The sequence below is a fragment of the Macaca mulatta genome, chromosome 13 (assembly GCF_049350105.2).
Source record: "Macaca mulatta isolate MMU2019108-1 chromosome 13, T2T-MMU8v2.0, whole genome shotgun sequence".
Classification (NCBI taxonomy): Eukaryota; Metazoa; Chordata; class Mammalia; order Primates; family Cercopithecidae; genus Macaca; species Macaca mulatta.
In genome coordinates this window covers 68,959,032-68,983,052 of record NC_133418.1, presented here as the reverse complement: position 1 = coordinate 68,983,052, position 24,021 = coordinate 68,959,032, and the positions used below count along the sequence as shown (strand labels likewise).

At 38.1% G+C, this 24,021-nt stretch overlaps 1 protein-coding gene across 3 annotated transcripts in view; it reads right to left on the bottom strand.

Moving 5' to 3' along the window:
* PNPT1 (polyribonucleotide nucleotidyltransferase 1) overlaps positions 1–24,021 on the bottom strand; it is a 58,534-nt gene that overhangs the window by 5,837 nt on the left and 28,676 nt on the right. For all 3 annotated transcript variants that reach the window (XM_015112399.3, XM_028831652.2, XM_015112401.3), the window contains exons 14-25: positions 18,947–19,017; positions 17,202–17,238; positions 13,393–13,459; positions 13,219–13,308; positions 11,988–12,041; positions 5,683–5,789; positions 4,718–4,789; positions 4,561–4,624; positions 3,653–3,736; positions 3,253–3,336; positions 1,957–2,063; positions 1,796–1,851 (exon numbers count right to left, since the gene is read on the bottom strand). In XM_015112399.3, the coding sequence (XP_014967885.1) occupies positions 1,796–1,851; positions 1,957–2,063; positions 3,253–3,336; positions 3,653–3,736; positions 4,561–4,624; positions 4,718–4,789; positions 5,683–5,789; positions 11,988–12,041; positions 13,219–13,308; positions 13,393–13,459; positions 17,202–17,238; positions 18,947–19,017 (893 nt within the window). The remainder of the gene's footprint in view (positions 1–1,795; positions 1,852–1,956; positions 2,064–3,252; positions 3,337–3,652; positions 3,737–4,560; positions 4,625–4,717; positions 4,790–5,682; positions 5,790–11,987; positions 12,042–13,218; positions 13,309–13,392; positions 13,460–17,201; positions 17,239–18,946; positions 19,018–24,021) is intronic.

Below are 24,021 nucleotides of genomic sequence, written 5' to 3'. Positions count from 1 at the left end.
AAATTAGCTGGGCGTGGTGGCACATGCCTGTAATCCCAGCTACTCAGGAGGGTGAGGCAGGAGAACTGTTTGAACCTGAGCGGTGGAAGTTGCAGTGAGCTGAGATCGTGCCACTGTACTCCAGCGTGGTGACAAAGTGAGACTCTGTCTCAATAAAAAAAGCTTTTAGAATATATATTCTTCTGTATTTCTCTTCATAATTGCCAAAAACTTTTTTTTTTTTTTTGTCACCTAGGCTGGAGTGCAGTGGTGACATCTGGGCTCACTGCAACCTCTGCCTCCCAGGTTCAAGTCATTCTCATGCCTCAGCCTCCCAAGCAGCTGGAATTACAGGCATGTGCCACCATGACCAGCTAATTTATGTTTTTTTAGTAGAGATGGGGTTTCATGAAGTTGGCCAGGCTGGTCTTGATTTTCCAAAAATTTTCGAAATGACATTAAATATTTTAAACACAGTATAGAGTATCATATCATTAACCTATAAGATAAGGATATAAGGAAGGTGGTCAGGCAAAATGGGATACTTATTTCATTAAAAAATTAATCTTCCCTTTTTCTCTAGTCTATGAAAATAAGCCATCCCATTTCTTATTTTTCACCTGCAATATTAAACAAATTATCTCATTGCTTTTTATTTCAAATAGCTTTGAACATTTTTTGCTACATTTGATAATTTTTTTTCTTAAAAAAGGGATTTTCTGATCCTAAAAATACAATCTCTTTTAGCTGGTGAAAAAAAAAACCCTTTGAGATGGAAATCGGCTTTTTTTTTTTTTTTTGAGATGGAGTCTTGCTCTGTCGCCCAGGCTGGAGTGCAATGGTGTGATCTCATCTCCCTGCAACCTCCGCCTACTGGGTTCAAGCGATTCTTCTGCCTCAGCCTCCTGAGTAGCAGGGATTATAGGCATGCACCACCACGCCTGGCTAATTTTTGTAGTTTTAGTAGAAATGGGGTTTCACTATGTTGGTCAGGCTGGTCTCGAACCCCTGACTTTGTGATCTGCCTGCCTCGGCCTCCCAAAGTGCTGGGATTACAGACATGAGCCATGGTGTCTGGCTGAAACTGGCATTTAAAAATATGTGCCAATTAAGCATTCAGACTATGTTTAAAATAAGCCATCAAAAAAAAAAAAAAAAAGAAAAGAAAAAGGAAACAACGAAATATTGATAGGTCTATTTTGGGCCTATTTAATATTTATTGGGAAAATTAATTTGGGGTTTCACCAATTACTAGTAGAAAATTCGGTTAAAGAATTCAGTTAGGAGAACCTACCATAATTAGAACCACAGAACTGTTACTGAAATTTTATAAAATGATATAGAAAATAAAATATACTATACCTTAAAAAGTAATGATTATACGGCAATTGGCATGTAATCTAAACACCTTATGATTTCAAAGTAAATAAAGTAAATGTAAAATTAAATTGGGATTATAATAGAAATCTGTTAAAAACCAACACAGGGCTGGGCACGGTGACTCATGCCTGTAATCCTGGCACTTTGGGAGTCTGAGGCGGGAGGAGGGCTTGAGGCCAGGAGTTTAAGATCAACGTGGGCAACATAGTGAGACCATGTCTTTACAAAAAATTAAAAAATCAGCCACGTGTGGTGGTGTGTGCTTACAGTCCTAAATACTCAGGAGGCTGAGGTGGGAGAATTGCTTGATCCCAGAAGTTTAAGGCAGCTGTGAGGTACTATGGCACCATTGCATCCCACTGTGGGTGGCAGGGTGAGACCCTGGCTCTAAAGAAATAAAGGAAAAAGCTCAGCATAGTATATTACTTGATATTACCTGATTTCAGTTATTGTGGCGGTATACACTGCTCCAAATTCTAATTGCTGCTCCTGCTGTAAGTGCAAAATAAGCCATAAGATTCATAAAGAAAATATCAACAAAAAGTAGAAAAAACAAATATATCTATATGATATGTAATTAATATGATCTATACTTACATCATCCTTGCAGATTTCAGTAATGAAGTCTCTTGCCTCATGCATAGCACTGGGTGTTGGTGCAAATACAGAAAACGTTTCTTCATCCACCTGACTAATAGTTACACCTTTTAAAAACATAATTTAACATATTAAAGTTAACTTGGCTGGGCATGGTGGATCACATTTGTAATCCCAGCACTCTAGGGGGCTGAGGTGGGAGGATCACTTGAGCCCAGGTGTTCAAGGCCAGGGGAGAGCCTGTTACTACAAAGAAATAAATGAAAAAAATTAGCTGGACATGGTAGCATGTGCCCAACTACTTGGGAATTACAGTCGGAAGGATCACTTGAGCCCAGGGGTAAGGCTGGAGTGAGCAGTGATTGTGTATTGCACTCCAGTCTGGGTGACAGAGCAAGATTCCGTCTCAAAAAGAAAAAAAATGTTAACTTGCTAATTCCAGTGGAAACTAGTCTTAAAAATAGATGTGAGAACAGGAGGGACCTGTTAGTAGCTGGGTGGAGTTATGCCGTATTTAATAATTACTTTAGGAATGAAGGAATTCATTCATAAACAAATATACTCTGCATATGTGTTAGGTACCTGGCATTATACTAGGTAGGCCCTGGGGATACAATGGGGAGCCAATACGCTTGATTTCTTGAAGTTCACCATCTGGTGAAATCAAATATATCTATACAAATTTTGGAGAGTCTGGTTCTGCTCTCTTAATTACGAGTAGAAACAATAATAGAACCCTTTCCTCGCCTTTTTTTCTTTATCCTGCTTACTCTTAGGAGGGGTGAATAAACGAATAAGGGACAAAATCACATCAGTTTCTCAATGTTAGCAAATGGCTAAGGTGACGCTGCTTCTCACTCTCCTGCAATAACCTCAAACCTTGAAGTACTAGGTAATTCAAACATTGCTTCAGGAAAAATAAATTAAAGCATATTGTTTTTATATATACTCTTTAAATAAAAGAGTATAAATAAAACTAAGTGAAAGTAGCAGAATAAAAAGAAATAACTGTAATAATTCCTCTAAAGTTAAAAACTAAAAATTATTCTAGATGTTCAACTATAAAATGTTGCAAAAAAGTCCTGATGAATTCTTGGCTATCCTTCTTGAATACAGTTAAGAATGACCATTTGCTAATTTATTAATACTCAGTCAAGACATGTCATATCCTTTTCTCCTGGTCTTTCTCTCATTTGTCCAATAAATATATATTTAAAACAACATACTAGAGATGAAATAGCAAACTTAAATGGTCTAGCATTCATTAAAAAACCCCAAACTTCATACAACTCTTACCTGTTTCAGCCTGAAGTTTTTTTAAGTTATATCCACCTGGTCCAACAAATTTTGCTCGTTTTGATAATGGAACCTGAACAGTTTCTGGAATGTAATACAGACAAATATATAAACAATTCAACTACATACATGAACCTAAAACATGCCATGATCACTTGGGATTTTTTTTTTTTTTTACCTAGACACATGTAAAAATATTTTACTATAAAACAGAGAAGTAGACGATTAAAATTACTGAAAACTGTTAAAGAATATGCCCTAAAATTTAAAGCATTTTAACTATAAAAGCATTTAAAATATTTTTGTTTTGTGTATCGGGTAAAAACAATTTAAAAGTAGTAATATTCGTTCATATATTAATGTTTATCTTACAAGGATCACCAAAATTTTAATGTATTACCTACAACAGGTCCATTTTCTTTTCTAGATGCTCGAGGTTTTGAAATAGTTTTGTTCATGATCTGTAATATCTCCTTTTTTGCCACTAGAAGAGAAAAACACAAAAGTTATAACTACATAAAACAAATATGATCTGAAATAGCTGCACTCTTAGTTTTTACGGTATACCATCTAAACCCTGTGCCTTAATAATTGAAACTCTCCACATCCCTATTACCTTGAAAATTCACTCATATTCTCTTCTCCATAAATCCTATTTTAAAGACAGCTGCTTAATTTGTAAAAATTGAAATTCCACTGGTAACCCACTTTGGTGTTTATTCATGTGTTCCAAAAACTTAAGTTCTTCTTCTTTCTTTGAAATAGATATGGGATCTCACTATGTTGCCCAGGCTGGTTTTAAACTCCTGGGGCTCAAGCAATCTTCCTGCCTTGGCCTCCCAAAGTGCTAGGATGAGCCACCATGCCATGCCTGGCTACTTAGTATTTCTTTTTTTTGAGATAGTTTCCCTCTGTCACCCAGGCTGGAGTGCAATGGCATGATCTCAGCTCACTGTAACCTCTGCCTCCTGGGCTCAAGCGATTCTCCTGTCTCAGCCTCCTGAGTAGCTGGGATTACAGGTATGCGTCACCATGCCTGGCTAATTTTTGTACTTTTAGTAGAGACAGGGTTTCACCATGTTGGCCAGTCTGGTCTTGAACTCCTGACCTGAAGTGATCCGCCTACCTCGGCCTCTCAAACTGCTGGGATTACAGATGTGAGCCACTGCACCTGGCCAGTACTTCTTGATTTAAGTTTTATGAAATTCCACTTTTTAAAGCAATATTTTATAATAAGCCTAATGAGAATTGTAGTTCCCATTAGCAAAGTGGGAAAGAATGAAAGGAGAATCAAGCATACTAGCTCACCTGAAGCTTGTTGAATAGCCTCCATTACAATTTTTATTGGTATTCCAGGTAATTTAATATCAGCCTAATATGGAAAAGTCAAACAATTATATTAAACGTTGACTCATGGCATTATTTAAATGTTACAAAAATGAAACAAAATGGGTTTTAAAAATACCTGTAATGCAGTTATTCCTTTATTAGTGCCAGCTATTTTGAAGTCCATGTCACCATTGTAATCTTCAATTCCCTTCAGGAATTTAAAAAGTTGTGACATAGTTTTAAACAAAAACAAAAGTCAACATATTCACTATAGAAACATTTCAAAAAAACAGCTTTAGAAGTAAACCATATCCTAAGTCCAAACACAAAGCAATGTTTTCTACATTAACTACCGCTTCCAATTCGTGACTTTTTAAGTTACAATTATTTTCACCAGAAACATCATTTTATTTTTAGATCATTCCTTTCTCTCATAAATGTGTAAGAATGAATTTATGATCATCCTAAAGTGAGCCACTATGAATACTTACACTGTGTAAGTATTACTGCAATACTTAAGGGTAAGGATTACAATTTTTTTTAAGTAATCATTTTCTTTTATTTTATTTTGTTATATTTATTTTGAGACACAGCATGCTCTGTTGCCCAGGCTGGAGTGCAGTGGCACGATCTTGGCTTACTGCAACCTCTGCCTTCTGGGTTCAAACAATTCTGCCTCAGCCTGCCAAGTAGCTGGGATTACAGGTGTGTGCCACCCTGCCCGGGCTGATTTTTGTATTTTTAGTAGAGACGGAGTTTTGCCACATTAGCCAGACTGGTCTTGAACTCCCGACTTCCCAAAGTGCTGGGATTACAGGCATGAGTCACCATGCCTGGCCTATTACTATTAATATAATACCTATTTTAAATTCATATCCTCTAAGATACAAGGTGAACACGCAGAGGAGGAAGGGAAGAACAAGTACCTGTTCTTCAAATACTAGCATTCTTCTGAGCATATGCTATGTGAAAAGTACATATAGTCTTCACCATTATAAGTACATATAGTCTACACCATTATTTGATTTGTTTTTATCTTTTAATTTTTATTTATTTATTTTTTAGTCTTCATTAAGTATTTGAAACCGGGAATATACTTGCCAGAATATCTGTCAGCAAACGATAATCTTCTATTTCACCCTTCTCAGGATCAGTTTTGGTGACCAATCCTATTGCTACGCCTGCGACAGCAGATGAAATTGGAACCCCTATAATTAGGAAAAAGAACTTCTGTGGCTAATGTGTACATGAGCTTAAAACATATATTTATCTATCAATTTTTTTTTTTTTTTTTCCCGAGAGGGAGTCTCGCTCTGTTGCCCAGACTGGAGTGCAGTGGCATGATCATGGCTCACTGCAGCCTCTGCCTCCCGGGTTCAAGCGATCCTCCCACCTCAGCCTCCCGAGTAGCTGGGATTACAGGCGCCCGCCAACATGCTTGCCTAATTTGCTTGTATTTTTAGTAGAGATGGGGTTTCAACCATGTTGGCCCTGTTGGTCTGGAACTCCTGACCTCAGGTGATCTGCCAGCCTCGGCTTCCCAAAGTGCTGGGATTACAAGTGTGAGCCACCGCGCCCAGCAGACATTTATTTTATTTATTTATTTATTTATTTATTTATTTTTTGAGACAGAGTCTGGCTCTGTTGCCCAGGCTGGGGTGCAGTGGCGCCATCTCAGCTCAGTGCAAGCTCTGCCTCCCGGGTTCACGCCATTCTGCTGCCTCAGCCTCCTGAGTAGCTGGGACTACAGGCGCCCACCACCATGCCTGGCTAATTTTTTCTTATTTTTAGTAGAGACAGGGTTTCATCGTGTTAACCAGGATGGTCTCAATCTCCTGACCTTGTGATCCGCCCGCCTCGGCCTCCCAAAGTGCTGGGATTACAGACGTGAGCCTCTGTGCCCGGTCCAGACATTTATTTTTAATGTAAATGGATATTGTTATCTAAACTGACAATCACCGAAGCTGAGTTGGAAAAGTCTTAAGAGGTCATTTGACTACTTCATTTGTTTTTGAACATATAATAAAGTTCCCTAAAACAATGTAAACAAGTACTATATCCAGCAAAAACTTCTCTAACAATAGCAAACTTTATAACTTTTAAATTATCCATTGCTCTGCTTTTTGGCTTCAGGTGTCTTATTTTCTTTTTGTTGGAAAGTAAGCATCTATTTGGTAAATTCTTCCAGTTTGAACCCCTCAGTTTACTCCCCCTCCCATGGCAGCTAACATTAGTGTATCCTCCTAGAAAATTTCTGTACACAAGTATAAATGTAAATATTATCTTTTGTTTTCTTTACTCATGGTGGCAGACCCTATGCATTTACTGTTTTGCACCTTGCCTTTTTCACTTAATAACATGTCTTGGATAGTGACACATACCACCACACAAAGCTCTACTTTATTCCATTGAATAGTTGCATAGTACTCCCTATATGTTTTATAAGTCACACACAGAAGTGCGATTGCTGAGTCAAAAGGTATGTGCATTTACGTTTGTTACACTGTCAAACTGCCTTCTAAAGACATAGCATTTTAAACTTTTTCCAGTGGTATAAGAAGGTACATGCTACTCTATATTCTTATTAATTCTTGTCAAATCTTTTGATTTTTCTCAATTTAAAGGGTAAAAAATGGTTATTTTAAATCTGACTCGTTTTCTATGACTGAGGTTGAAAACTATTTCATGTTCATAAACCTATTTATGTCTTATTTTGAGAACTGTTCATGACCTTCAACATTTTTCTACTTGGTTGCCAGTCTTTTTATTATTGATCTTTTTTCAATATGGACAGATCTTTATTAAAATGTAAAGATAAAATATTACGTTTAATAACATATAAATATAAAATATTTTATTTCCTAGTTAGTTGACTTTGCTTATGGTCATTAGTTTTCCGTGTAGAATTTTAATTTATGTAATCATGGTTCCTGGGTTTTGCTTAGCAGAGCTTTTCTTCTCCAAGATTTTGATAAAACCTACCATCTTTCATTTGTTTAAAAATGTTTAAGTTTTGATCACTTGGAATTTACTTTGGTGTAAAGGAGTGTGTATCTCATTTCATTTTATCTAAGCAACCTCATCTATACTTATGGTTTTAACCACCATCTATAATGTCGATGACTTAAAAATCTATCCCTTCTGTCCAGCTCTCTGTGCCAAACCCTGGACCTGTATTAGTAAACTGCTTGTCAGACATCTCCAGCTAAATGTACCCAAAGCACCTTAAATATATATTCAAAATTGAGCCAGGCCCAGTGGCTCACGCTTGTAATCTGAACGCTTTGGTAGGCCGAGATGGGAAGATCACTTGAACTCAGGAATTTGAGAACTTCCTGGGCAACATAGTGAGACCTCATTTCTATAAATAATAATAATAATAATAATAATAATAATACATAGTGAGACCTCATCTCTATAAATAATAATAATAATGATGATGATGATGAAAGAAATACATATCTGTTCAAAATTGAATCACTATCAAAAAATCGTTTACCTCCTGCATTCTTTGGTTTAAAGCAACTAAGACACTCACGCCAGAATCAACATTTCTTTCCTCATTTCCTATATCCCATCAAGTCACAAAGATCTGTTTAATTTTTTAGAAAGCTGTCCTTTACCCTAAATATTAAAATACCTATTGCTACTTTTTAGTCTGAGTCCATATCATTTCTTGACCTGGCAACAAGCTCCCTGTCTGGCTTCCCAGATTTTAGTTTCTCTCTTTACTTCTTAGTCTCTGCCATCTCATTCCCCAGGGCTATTCATCACTTAAGCTGGGAAAAACTATTTGGAAAAAACAAAAGCAGATTCAAATCATGCCACTGTTTTCCATAAAATCCTTCAAGTTCCTCACTGACTACTTTCAGGAAATGTTTGTACATATTCTGAGGTCAAATAAATTTGGAAAAATATTACATGTCCTATTCCTAGAGAGTCAGTATTAGAATTAGCTTATTAAAGTCTATTTAACCCACATTAAATAAACCTGCTTAAGCCTGCTGAAACTTACTTTAGAACAGGATAAACTTTTTCATGGTATACAATAATCAATGTCCTGTGGAACACTATTCCATGGAATACTGAATTGGAAAAATGCTGGCTTTAAGTTCAAACTCCTTAGCATAACAATGACCTTCAACATATGATTCTACTTTATTACCTTAACACCTCTTTCGAGGGCATTCCTGAAACACACTACACTGTTTCATAACTTCTTAACTTTGCACATGCTGGTCCCTTCATGTGAAATACAGGCCCTGCTCCTGATATGCCCAGTCAACAACTACTCAGCCTTTAAAATCAAATGAAATGTAGTAGTCTCTCTAAGCCAATTATGCTCAGCCTAGTTCATCAATCACCCTGTATGCCTCATACATATTTGTATTATTACCTCTTCGATCTATTAGTATCTTTTTGTTTGTTTTCAAACCTTTAAGCTTTTTCAAAACCTGGGTACAATTTGTATCCCCGGGCCCAGGGCATAGGACAGTGCCTGACTTAGAGCAGGGCAAGCCCTTTTCAAGCAATTCAAAATCATATTTGAATTGAACTGTATACCCTGTATTGGCCCATCCCACAGGACTTGACATTCATTCTTATCAAATTTAACTTTTTTGAGGTTTTTGGCTTTATCGCTTCACATTTAATTTTTAAACTATTAAGCTCTATATTTTTTTATCCTGCTCAATTTTGTCATTTAACAAATCAGTCACTCATTCCTTTTAATCAGTATCCTTTTTATTGGCAGGCCAGTGTTCTCAGTCAAGTCAACATTGAAAGAGACACGGCTGAAACAAGCATCCTCAAGTCTTCAACCTGAGATCCTCCTCTGACCTGCTGATCACATTAAGCAGTCCCTTTGCTCATCCCTTAGCCAGTATGAATGGTCCACCTATTATCTAGTCTAAATTTCTGCATCATTTACACAAGGTATCATAAAGATATCATAAACCATAAAGCTGAATTACAGATACATCACACCAACAGCAATACCCTCTACTGCAAATCCAGTAATTTCTTCAAAACAGAAAGTGAATTAAATAACTATGGCATGACTTGTTTTGGAGAAGTCTCTTCTGGCTTCTTTCTGTAGTCCGTTTCCTTTCTTTCTTTCTTTCTTTTTTTTTGAGACAGAGTCACTCTGTCACCCAGGTTGGAGTGCAGTGGCATCATCTCAGCTCACTGCACCCTCTGCCTCCTGGGTTCAAGCGATTCTCTTGACTCAGCCTCCCAAGTAGCTGGGATTATAGGCGTGGGCCACCACACCCAGCTAATTCTTGTATTTTTACTAGAGACAGGGTTTCACTATGTTGGCCAGGTGGGCCTCAAACTCCTGACCTCAAGTGATCCACCCGCCTCAGGCTCCCAAAGTGCTGGGATTACAGGCATGAGCCACCGTGCCTGGCCCATTTCCTTTCTAAACTACTTACAAACCATTCTTTTTATAACTTAAGAGTCTTGTTGAGGGTCACAATCAAGTTCATTGTGTTATACTTTATAGAAAATACTTTTCTTCTCTTCCAATAATAACGTTTTCCGTCCTTGGGATACCAGTCTCCATCATTTCTCAATGCCTGCCATCATACTTCAGTAATCTAATCCTGAAGTTCTCATCATAATCGAGGATGAGTTTTTGTCTAGACCAAAAGATCTGAATTCATATAAAAATGGCAGGTAAAGACTCTCCTATGATGTCATCTTTTTTTTTTTTTTGAGACGGAGTCTCGCTCTGCCGCCCAGGCTGGAGTGCAGTGGCCGGATCTCAGCTCACTGCAAGCTCCGCCTCCCGGGTTCACGCCATTCTCCTGCCTCAGCCTCCCGAGTAGCTGGGACTACAGGCGCCCGCCACCGCGCCTGGCTAGTTTTTTGTATTTTTTAGTAGAGACGGGGTTTCACCGTGTTAGCCAGTATGGTCTCGATCTCCTGACCTCGTGATCCACCCGTCTCGGCCTCCCAAAGTGCTGGGATTACAGGCTTGAGCCACCGCGCCCGGCCTATGATGTCATCTTTTATTTTCAGTTTACCTTTTTCAAGATTTGTTCAGTGTTTTCCAATATGAGATTTGGAATGGAAACACAAGTGCCATGAAGACGAAGACTGTTTTGTTCATCACCATGTCCTAAGAACTTAGATCAGTGCTTGGCACATAGGTGCCACAAAGTAAAGATTTGTAGAGTGAAAGACTGAAGATGAAAAGAGTAGCAGCAGTATTTTACCAGCTACCTTAAACATCAGATTATGTTTTCCTTTATTGAATAAATTAGAAAAGTGCCTTTAGCATTTTTTGCTTTGGCCTGTTTTTAATTTTTCTAGATAATATTACTATATATTCACACCATGTTTTCATTTTATCCTCTGTTACGGCCCTCCTTTCTATCTTTCATGCCAGTACTGTAAATGTATGAACTTATCAGAGAACTCCTGTGGCCTCTTTAGTGTCTTTAGGTTCCTTCTCTTTCTTCTTGAATAGCAGCATTGACGACAGTTTGGCACGAACTGGTTTTAAGAATCTCCTAGCAGCCAGGCGCTGTGGCTCACGCCTGTAATCCCAGCACTTTGGGAGGGCAAGGTGGGTGGATCACGAGGTCAGGAGTTCGAGACCAGCCTGGCCAATATGGTGAAACCCCATCTCTACTAAAAATATGCAAATTAGCCAAGCGTGGTAGCACATGCCTGTAATCCCAGCTACTCAGAAGAATCACTTGAACCCAGGAGGCAGAGGTTGCAGTGAGCAAAGATTGCACCACTGCATTCCAGCCTGGGCAACAGAGCGAGACTCTGTCTCAGAAGGCAAAAAAAAAAAAACCTCCAAGCATAATGCGTTCCTTTTTGGCGTTTCAGACCTGGGGATTATAATGAACCATTTGTAGTCCGCCTTCCTAAAATTGTGTGTACATGCCTGAGTGGCATTGTTCTCTTGGCTTGTATAAATTGACTGAAAGAATACAGTTGCTTTCTCTTAAGTCCTAATAGTACTTACTAAGCAAAACTTCCTTGGTGATTGGAATCAATTCTGGAGCTACCTACCTTTTGGATGGAAATGAAGTTTACTAGGTCACCAATGCAAATAAAAATTTTTCAGTGTACTGCTTTTAGCTAAAAATAAGAATTCCAGCAGATATCTGGATATCTGAAGCTCTACTTTTCAACCATCTTGCTCTGGCTTGATTAGAGTTTTACTAAAACCCAAATTTAAAGAAATCTTATATTTTATACTAACAGGTGTGTATAAAAGGTTAGCATGTTTTTTTTTAATCTTTTTTGTAGAGATGGGGTCTTGCTATGTTGCCCAGGCTGGTCTTCAACTCCTGGCCTCAAGTGAGCCTCCTGCCTTGGCCTCCCAAAGTGTTGGGATTACAGGCATGAGCAATATCAGCAGTTCTGAGACATAATTCTTTTACCTGAATCCATTAATGCTAAACTTCCGCCACATGCAGATGCCATAGAAGATGACCCTATAGAAAAAAAAATACCTGCTTTATATTATACTGATTTTTTTAAATGTAGCAAAGTATTACTAGTGGTTATTTCCTTATAAATATTCCATTACAATACAAATATTCAATAGTCTCTTTTTTTTAAAAGCACCTAAGGCAAGTTCTTTTAAGCTATAAACTATGGGGCTGCATGATCCAATATGGTAGCCATTAGCCATAAGTGGTGACTTAAAGTTTAATCAATTAAAATAAATTTAATTCTTCAACTAGATAGCACAGAGAAAGAGGATTTCTATCATCACAAAAAGTTTTATTTTATTATTATTTTTTGAGATGGAGTCTCAGCTTGTCACCACACCCAGCTAATTTTTTGTATTTTTAGTAGAGACAGGGTTTCACCATGTTAGACCCTCGGAACCTTGTGATCCGCCCGCCTCGGCCTCCCACAGTGCTGGGATTACAGGTGTGAGCCACCACACCCAGCCCATCACATAAAGTTCTATTGCACAGTATTGCTACAGATATTCTAATAGACTTCCTAGGGCATATCTTTTTTCTTGCTTATCAGAAGTAGTTAAAGATATAGGGCTTTGGCTCTCTCACTTGCATAAGCCCATTAGTTTAGTCACACCCAGTAGAGAACCACAAAGTCTTTAGTTTAAATTCTGAGTTTACTTTGGTATTTTTCTCTCAAAATCTGTGACTATCTGATTTATGTCTCTTACACCTTTAAGAACTCCATGACCTTTCTGCCTTTAATGACTGCACCGTACCTTGACCCATGGACGAATTTTTTATTTAAATGTGACCTCTTGCCTAGACTCCCTCTGTGATGTCCAGTTATTATTCATGTGGATATGTGACAGGTATCCCCTGCCTAATGATCACTCTATTTTGGCCCTTCTCCTCTCTGATAACCTTGTTCTGTGGTTTGTTTGTAAAAATAAAGAAACAAGCCAAACTGGATCTACTGTAACAGATAAAGAAAAGCATTTGTTTTATATTGCTTTCAAAACAACTCATTAGCTAAGAACAGAGATTAAGACAAGTATATGATTAACTCAATACATTTTTCTCTTGCAATATACTTGGGTTCTGTAGTAATAAACAAAATGTAACACTACATTTGAAAACTTAATAATAGAATAGGGAATATGGTCTTTTCTACTATGAAAGAAGTATTTCAATACTGTACCATTTGACTCTAGGACTTCAGATGTAACTCTTATGGTGAAAGGAAAATCTTTGGGAATAACAGGATACAAAGCTTTCTCAGCAAGAGCACCTAAATTAGAATAGAAAACAGTAAGTAAAAAAATGTATTAAGTCTCTGTAAGAATACTGTATAAGTTTACAGATCTGTACTTACCATGCCCAAGTTCTCTTCTATTTAAACCAGTGACTTTGCCAATTTCATTAGTTGCATAAGGAGGAAACTTAAAAAAAACACACACACATATACAATTGACATAGAAAGATGTCCAAGTTATATTACCAAAATAATAGAACTTACAGAACAGTAGAATCTCATTTTTGTTTTTTAAAAAAGTACATTCATAAATATACAGAAAATGTACGATATAAATTTAACATACATACCAAATTGCTAAAAGTAGCTATTACAAGTATGTAAATGGATTAGGATGTGGGAACTGGAGGGGTATGGAGATTTACACCATAAACTTCCATTACATTTAAATTATTAACAATAACAAAATGTTATATTTTTGTAATAAGAAAAAATATGTACATATTTAAAAAGTACACATTGAAGAATCAGATTTTTTTACCCATAGCAAAGCCCACATTTATTTCACTAAATTGAAATTTAATTTACACTGATACTTTTTAGAGTTATCTCTCTCCACTACCTTTTTCAGATATGAAACAAAATACATGAATGGGAAAGTTGCATATTTTGAAGTATTTCTCAAGCAAAATGTAATGACAAAAATGTATGGAGGAAACAGCTCTTTTCTGTAAGAGTTTTATTTTAGACAGTGGTTGCAAACTGTTTTATTTGATGTATATGTTATCTTGAAGAAATATGAATTAGTTGTGATCATTTGACAATAGGAAGACTTCCGATAAAAATCTGTAGTTTCAGGTCGGGTGCAGTGGCTCATGCCTGTAATTCCAGCACTTTGGGAGGCCAAGGCAGGCAGCTCACTTGAGCTCAGGAGTTTGGGGCTAGCCTGGCCAACATGGTGAGACCCTCTATCTACTAAAAATACAAAAATTAGCCGGGCGTGGTGGCGCATGCCTGTACTCCCAGCTACTCAGGAGGCTGAGGCACAAGAATTGCTTGAACCCAGGAGGCAGAGGTTGCAGGGAGCCGACACTGCGCCACTGCCCTCCAGCCTGTGCAACAGAGACTCCGTTTAAATTAAAAAAAAAAAAAAAAAATTTCCCCAAATATCTATAATTCCAGTTTAACAATAATTTTTTTTTTTTTTTTTTTTTTTGAGACGGAGTTCTGCTCTTGTTGCCCAGGCTGGCGTGCAACGGTGCGATCTCAGCTCACTGCAACCTCTGCTTCCGGGTTCAAGCGATTCTCCTGCCTCAGTCTCCCAAGTAGCTGGGATTATAGGCATGCACCACCATGCCCGGCTAATTTTTTATTTCTAGTACAGACGGGGTTTCACCATGTTGGTCAGGCTGGTTTTGAACTCCCAACCTCAGGTGATCCGCCCGCCTCGGCCTCCCAAAGTGCTGGGATTATAGGCGTGAGCCACTGCTCTTAAAAGCAGTGGATGGAGCAGTAATCTGATTAAACCTCTGGATCTAGCAGTCAATTTGCAGGAAATAGAGAGGGCAGAGGAATACGTTGAATTGCACCACGAGTGAGCAATCAGCAACCCCCAATCTGGGAGACTATAAGTCAAATGGTTATGGGGCTTCAACAGATAGACTGTAAGAAAAGAATGTAATGGAGGAGAAATGTATAGATTTAAAAAGACTTAAAGAAATATCAGGCCAGGCATGGTGGCTTATGTCTATAATCCCAGCTGAGGCAGGCAGACTGCTTGAGCCCAGGAGTTTGAGACCAGCCTGGGCAACATGGCAAAACCCCATTTTGCAAAAAATCTAAAAATTAGCGGGTTGTGTGGTGGTGCCTATAGTCCAGCTACTTAGGGGGCTGAGGCAGGAGGATCACTTAAGGCCGGGAGATGGAGGTTGCAGTGAGCCAAGATGGTGCCACTGTACTCCAGCCTGGGTGACACAGTGAGACTCCGTCTCAAACAAACTAAAACAGAAAAGGAAATATCAAACATTTTAAAGAAAAAAAACAAGACTAAACTATAGTATCTAGAAATGGAGCCAGGAAATCCAAGATGATTACTATAAAACTTGAGTAGTTACCTACTTTTAGGAGACGAAGGGTATTGAGATTGGGATGAAAAACATGGAGGGGCTTTTGAGGTGGCTGGAAATGTTAAATTTCCTGACTTGGATGGTGGTTACAAGGGTATTTGCCTTATAAAAACTTATTAAGCCATCCTTTGTTTCATACAGTTTTCAGCACCTATGCTTTATTTTATAATAAAGAGATTTAAAAAAATAAAATATGGCAATAATGGCCCATATCCTTCTCCAGCTCCCTCCCCAACCCCCTTACCTAATAATCAGCTAGACCTCCATTTTGCACAGCTGCCCTTTTAAGACTGCCACATGCTCTCCAGCTCATGACAAAAAACCTGCTTTACTCAATTACAATTCCTCTCTGGCTTCTGTAGCACCAGGGTATATCCAGAACGAGATATTTATAAGGGATTCAAGACCTGGATGAATCTCGATGTTTATGGGTATTCTGTAGCATATACTTTCTATGAAAAATGTTCTCTATTGATTACAGCAGAATCAGCAAAAGTGAAATGCTGGGATTCTGGGCAGCCACCAAGGGTTACACAAAAGCGAAATGACTTGCTACTTTACGTAAGTCTCTCATGTTGTATTCCTTTTATTTTTATTATCTGAGACAGGGTCTCACTCTGTTGCCCAGGCTGAAGTGGAGCGGGGTGATAATGGCTTGCTGCATTCTCAACCTCTTGGGCTCAAACAATCCTCCCATCTCAGCCTCCCGGGTAGCTGGGACTATAGGCAGATGCCACCATGCTTGGCTAATTTTTAGATTTTTTTGTAGAGACAGGATCTCACCATGTTGCCCAAGCTGGTCTTGAATTTCTGGGCTCAGCAATCCTCCATCCTCAGCCTCCCAAAGTGCTGGGATTACAGGTATGAGCTACCATGCCCTGCTCTCCATGTATATTCTTCAAATAATAAAATTAAAAGTACTTTATATTAGGTCTAGTCCCTTAGGATTTGTTGTGAATAAAGTCAATCACAAACTCAATTATCTAGAATCATCTCATATAAAGTAACTTAATATTAAATGTCTCATCTTTCACTACCAATCAACTGAGTATAAATATGAACATTTCAATGAGCGAATAAGGTGATTTGTCACTTGAGGTATTTAAAAAACTCTACTTTTGTTTGACACACATGTATACAGGCATGACTTTTTTTTTTTTTTTTTTACCTACAACGATATTGTCTGCTATACTTTCTTTAGATTTTATGCATGACTTAATGACTTAGAACAGGAAGTTGTTGATTAGAAAAGTACTATTTATCTCTCTAAAGTATTTATGTCTTATCTCTCTAAAGTAGTACTTTAGAGACTTTAGTACTTTAGTAGAGAGTGCTAAAGTACTCTCTAAAAATACATCTCTATTTATCATTCTACACAAAGCTTGCCATGCCTTCTATAAGCAATAAAATAGTAGCCCCAAACTGACCTTAATAGATATATGATAAAACTAGAAAACTAAAATATTATTGGTAAAACCCAGATAGTGGATATATGGATAGTCACTGTAAAGTTCTTTCAACTTTACTGTATCCTGGAAGTTTTTAAAAATAAAATGTTCCAGCCTGAGCAACATGGCAAAACCCCATCTCTAGAAAAAAATAGAAAAATTAGCCAATTGTGGTTGCACAAGCCTGTAATCCCAGCTACTTGGGATGCTGAGGCGGGAGGATGTCTTGAGCCTGGGAGGGAGAGGTTGCAGTGAGCTGAGACTGCACCATTCCACTCCAGCCTGGGCAACAGAGTGAGACCTTGTCTCATAAAAATTAATAAAATAAAATTTTGGGGAAAAAAATTCACCTTACCTCATAGTGCAGCATGAAATTTTTATCTTTTATCCCACTACAAATAAAAGGCATAATATTAAAAACATCATAGGGAAAAAACATATTTATTTCAAAACACAACTAAAACAGATTTAAGGGGATTTTACAAAACAACTAGGTGTTAATGAAAAATCAGACTGAAACTGAAAACCAAAGAATTAATTAGAAGGATGATTGTGACGTGATATTTTCTTCTGGGGCTCATGAATGAATTGTACAGATTTAGGAAACCAATTTTGCCTTAAATATAAGTCCTTAAATATCCAGATTTGAATACTAAGGCAAGACAATAGATGTATTTTTAAGCATTAATAACTACTGAAAGAATCCTAAATGCTATACTCACCTTAGTTAAATCTCAGAGCTACAATGCTTCTCCCAGTCAATATGTGAAATGAAGAAAAAGTCCTGGGATGGGGCAGAATCTGCATGATCATAAACTGTAGCTTTGGAGAAAGAAATCTAAAAACCAAACTCCTTCAGAGGACTAAAGGAATCACAGATTTTGGGAGCTAGAGAGGATTATAGCAGGTCATTGGCCCAGTTCATTTTATAAGAAATAGAAATCTGAGTGACCATGTGTGCCCCTTTATTTACACAGGTTATAGACCTAAGACTGGAATATATGGAGGTACCCTGACCAAGCCCAGTGTTCTGCATTCCACCTTCACACACACAGCTGCACTGTCGATCCTATCAGATACATGGAAAACAAGTACAGCGGCTATCCTGAAGATACTGGGAATTATCCCCATCAGTTGGGCAGCAGGCAAAGGGAGGCCAGGCCGTGTGGTCTTCTGAGACCCTTAACCAGGAACAGGAAGTAGCCCTACTATGCACTGAGGAAAATAAAGAACTGGCTATGAGTGTCAAGACTCTATGCAATAATGCTGGTGAGGACTGCAATACAGATTTTTTTTTTTTTTTGAGACAGAGTCTTGCTCTGTCGCCCAGGCTGGAGTGCAGTGGCGCGATCTCAGCTCACTGCAAGCTCCGCTTCCCGGGTTCATGCCATTCTCCTGCCTCAGCCTCCTGAGTAGCTGGGACTACAGGTGCCCACCATCACGCCCGGTTAATTTTTGCATTTTTAGTAGAGATGGGGTTTCACCGTGTTAGCTAGGATAGTCTCGATCTCCTGACCTCGTGATCCGCCCATCTCAGCCTCCCAAAGTGCTGGGATTACAGGCGTGAGCCACCTCGCCCAGCCTACAATACAGATTCTTATCATCAAAATTTATCAGCATGATTTTACTGTTGACTTTTTAGGGGTAGAGGAGGACAGCCAAGTATTTCTGAACACAAAATCACAACGGGATTCAACAAGGCTTTTCATTAACAAGGTTTTTCATTAACAGCCTCCAGATCATTTTCAGCAATGGGGGCTTTTGTGTATTTATTTGCTCTCTTGTTTCAAATAGAAAAACCAATCCATTCAAGATTACCAAGGAAGTCTGTCCTAAGAAATCATTCTAGAGACAGAGAACGAACTAAATGTACTCACATTAAAGAATTAAATGCTTTACTAACATTTGTTCCAAATCAGTAATTTAGAAGACAATCTAGCACATACACAAAATCCTTTGAAATCATGATGATGTAATCAGAAAAATGAATTACAAAAACACGGTTAACAAAGTAACAATAATTAATAATATACCACGTAAGCTTTAATTATATACTAGGATATCATAAAACATAACAAACATCGTAAAAACATAACTTACTTTATAGCTGTTATAACTTGATCTGACTTAATACTGGATTCTAATGAATCAAATGTAACGGTACAAAGCACCTAAAAAAGAGAAAGAATTCCTCAGGCTTTAATATACTAACCACAAAGATGAAAACTAAAAATACTTGAAGAATCCAACTCACTCTTAAAAAAATGGGATAAGTACATCCTACACAAAGCTTGCCATGCTACTAAGTGCAGTATACACTTATTTGTTCTACAAATATTCATACTATGTGTAAACCTCAATAATCCAAAGTTCTAACATTGCACAGACTACATATGTAAAGCACTGCACAGACTACATATGTAAAGCACTGCAGTAGGAGTGCTGGGGAAAGAAGGCATGAAAAGAAAGCAATATTTTTAAGAACTATGTATGAGAGTACGCTAAGGAAGCCTCAATACAGGTTCAGCCAATACGACTGCCTGCTTAAAATTAAAAAAAAAAATCAGGCCAGGCATGGTGGCCCACACCTGTAACCCCAGCACTTTGGGAGGCTGAGGCGGGCGGATCACGAGGTCAGGAGTTCGAGATCAGCCTGGCCAATATGGTGAAACCCTGTCTCTACTAAAAATACAAAAATTAGCTGCGCATGGTGGCGTGTGTCTGTAGCCCTAGCTACTTGGGAGGCTGAGGCAGAAGAATAGCTTGAACCCGAGAGGCGGAGCTTGCAGTGAGCCGAGATTGCACCACTGTACTCCAGCCTGGGCAACAGAGCAAGTCTCCATCTCAGAAAAAGAAAAAAAAAATTAAGAAAATCAGTCTTCTTTGTAGAGACATAACATAATCCAGAGACTCTACAATGTATCATTCACAACATCCAGAAAACAACGTACAAGGAAACAGGGCCCATTCTCAAGAAATAAGAACAGGAATGGAGGCTGATTCTGAGTAGATGAAGATGGTGGATTAGCAGACAAAAGATTTTGTTTTTTTTTTTTTGAGACACAGTCTTGCTCTGTTGCCCAGGCTGGAGTGCAGGGGCACGATCTTGCTCACTGCAACCTCCGCCTCCCGGGTTCAGACAATTCTTCTACCTCAGCCTCCTAAGTAGCTGGGACTAAAGGTGTGCGCCACCACACCCGGTTAATTTTTTGTATTTTTAGTAGAGATGGGGTTTCACTGTGTTAGCCAGGATGATCTCAATCTCCTGACCTCATGATCCACCGGCCTTGGCCTCCCAAAGTGCTGGGATTACAGGTGTGAGCCACCACGCCTGGCGACAAAAGATTTTTAACAGCTATTATAACTATACTCAAAGGACATAAAAAAAAAAAAAGTGGAAATTCTACAATTGAAAACTTTAATATCTCATAATGGAAAGGAGATAGCAAGAGTCAGTAAGCATGAAGATGAATGAACCAAAATTGTCTAATTTGCAGAAGAGAGGAAAGAGAATATAGTTGCAGTGACCTGTGGGACCGTATCAAAAGGATATGTGCAGCTGCAATTCCAGAAGGCAAGAAGAGAGAAAATGAGCCAGGAAAAAATATTTGAAGAAATAATCAATGAAAATTCTCAAGTTTGGTGAAAGACATGAATGTACAGATTTAGGCTCAGGACACTTTTAGCAGGATAAATTCAAAGGAAATCATACCTTTCAATCATAATGTTGAAAACCAAAGATAAGGAGCAAATCTTGAAAGCACCCACATGAAAACAATAATAATATATAAGGAAGAATGATTTGAATGTGTCTTTTTCATCAGAAAAACATGGAGAACAAAAACCACTGAAACATATTTAGGTGCTAAAAGAAAAAAAGGCTCACCCCAGAATTCTATACACAGCAAAAAGATTCTTTGTACACAGAGGCAAAATAAAGACATTTCAGAAAAACAAAAGATAAGAATTTGTTAATAGAAAACTCATATGATGGGCTGGGCGCGGTGGCTCACACCTGTAATCCCCAGCACTTTGGGAGGCCGAGGCAGGCGGATCACGAGGTCAGGAGATCGAGACCATCCTGGCTAACACGGTGAAACCCAGTCTCTACTAAAAATACAAAAAAATTAGCCGGGCATGTTGGTGGCCAGCTGTAGTCCCAGCTACTCGGGAGACTGAGGCAGAAGAATGACGTGAACCCAGAAGGCAGAGCTTGCTGTGAGCCGAGGTCGCGCCACAGATCACCCCACTGCACTCCAGCCAGGGCAACAGAGCGAGACTCCATCTCAAAAAAAGAAAACTCACAGGATGATATTAAAGGAAGTCTTGTCAGAATGAAGGGAAATGATACTGGATCTACACTTGGATCTTCAGAAAGGAATAAAAAGCACCAGAAATGGTAAATATGTGGGCCAATATAAAAGCCTGTCTTTTTCTTATTACTTCTTTAAAAGACATGATTGTAGGAAAGTTGTAACACCGCCTTGTGGGGGTTTATGACACATACAGATGTAACTCATGAGACAACTGCAATATAAAGGATAGAAGAGGTGGGAAATGCACCTAAATGGTTTCAAAGTTTCTTCATTTTATATTAAGTGGTACAAAATTAATTCTAAAAAGACTGTGAGGGCCTGGCATGGTGGCTCACGCCTGTAATACCAGCACTTTGGGAGGCCAAGGCAGGAGGACTGGACTGCTGGAGCCCAGGAATTCAAGACTAGCCTGGGCAATATGGCGAAACCCTGTCTCTACAAAAATTTTCAAAAATATATAAATAAAAAGACCTGTGAGAAGTTATGAATGTATGCTGTAATTTCTACAGTAATCACTGGAAAATAATTCAGAGGTACAGCTAAAAAATAAATAGGCAAATTAAAATAAAATTCTAAAAAAATATTTAATTCATTCAAAAAGAAGGCTGAATGAAAGTAAAAAATAGAGAAACAAAAAACAGAAGGGCAAAAGAAAAATAATAAAATGACAGTAAATTCAATCACATCAATGCTTAAATTCAACATGAATGGACGAAGTACTACAGCTACAAAGCCAGAGATTGTCACAATGGATAGCAAAAGTATGCAGAACATCTTAATAAAGGCATTTTAAAAACTTGACTAAAGAGCATAAAACAAAACCTGAATCAAAGGTGACACACACTATATTCACTGTAAAGACTCTAACTTAAATTGTAAAAGTATCATTCTTCTCTCAGATTAATATAAAAATTTAGTGCAATTATAATTGTAAATCCTAAAAGGAAATTTTGAGAACTTGATATAATACTAAAATTCAAACAAAGGAACAAATGTACCTAAAGTTTAAGATAATTTTGAGGGGATTAAACCAACAGGGAAGATGACTTGTTTCTCAGATATTAAAATATATCCCTAAATCATAATAATTAAAATAGTTTGACAGTGGCCCAGAAAATTCACGTAACAATGAAAAAGGATATAGCTTAACAATGTGTTTATAAACTCTGACTATCATAAGGTAACATCTCAAGTCATTGAGAAAAATAAAGTATTAGTAAATAATGTAAAATTGGCTCACTATGGAGGTTTTCATTTTATACAATGTGTAGGAATAAACTCAAAGATCGACTAATGGTCTAAATTTGACAGCTAAAACTAGAAAGCTAATAGAAAAAGTAGGTGAGTAACTTTGTGACTTTAAGGTACAGAATAATTTATATCAGAACTAAAGATTTCAGGTTTACTCTAAACATAGTAGACTACCGCAGGCAAAGTTAAAAGGCAATCAATAAAAGAGACATATATATATATAGTTTGTTACCAAAAGGAATTAATATTTAAAACACTTAAGAAATTACTGCAGGCCGGGCGCGGTGGCTCATGCCTGTAATCCCAGCACTTTGGGAGGCCGAGGCGGGCGGATCACAAGGTCAGGAGATCGAGACCACAGTGAAACCCCGCCTCTACTAAAAATACAAAAAATTAGCCGGGCGCGGTGGCGGGTGCCTGTAGTCCTAGCTACTCAGGAGGCTGAGGCAGGAGGCTGAGGCAGGAGAATGGCGTGAACCCGGGAGGCGGAGCTTGCAGTGAGCCGAGATCGCGCCACTGCACTTCAGCCTGGGCGACAGAGCGAGACTCTGTCTCAAAAAAAAAAAAAAAAAAAGAGAAATTACTGCAAAATAGCAGGTAAAATACAGTAAACCATATTAAAAAAAGAAAAACTGGCCAAAGGATATGGACAGAAAATTCATAAAAGGGCAAACCTGAAGCAGGGTCACCACACTGCACAACTCTAGGGGACAATATCCATGTGAAAATAGTGCCCTGGAGGTGTGCAGTTCTCCAGGGCATGGTTTGTGCAGTGATGATGTTGACTGGCTGTCATATAAATAATGCTCAGCCTCACTAGTAATCAGGAAAATACAAATTAAAGCAAAAAGATACTACTTGGTACCTATCAGATTGATAGAATTAAAGAAACAATTAATGTGGGAAAGAGGTATAAAGCATAATATGGTACATAGAACAATGAATACAGAGGTAGGTAAATATTAATAAACGAACAGAAGGAGAACCAGAAGGCTACCTGTTAAATACAAGACTGGGTGCCTATGTAAAGAATAAAGAATAGAAAAAGAATAGAACTGTACAGGCTACATGGAGAAAACAATGTGGGCCTTGAATAGGTCAACAATGACAATATGCCATAAACTGGAGTCTGAGTTACTCAATTTTGTATACCCAATATTAAAAGAAAGATATAACAGAAATATCAGATAATTCTAGAAAATGCAAACTAATTTATAGTGACAAAAGCAGATCAGTAGTCTCTTGAGGAGGTGGGGGGCAGGAAGAAGGAATTACAAAAAGGCATGAGGAAACTCTTGGGGGTAACTGATATGTTCATTATCTTTTTCATTTTTAAATTTTTTAAGAGATAGGGTCTTGCTCGGTAGTCCAGGCTGGAGTGCAATGGCACAACCACAGCTCATTGCAACCTCGAACTCCTGGCCTCAAGCAATCCTCCCTCCTGGGCCTCCCAAAGTGCTGGAATTATAAGCATGAGCTACCATGCCTGGCCCGTTCATTATCTTAATTGATTTCTCAGTTGTATACATGTGAAAAGTTACCAAAACACACATTTTAAACAACATAGTTTATTGAATAGCAATTATACCTCAAATAAACTGTTAAGAT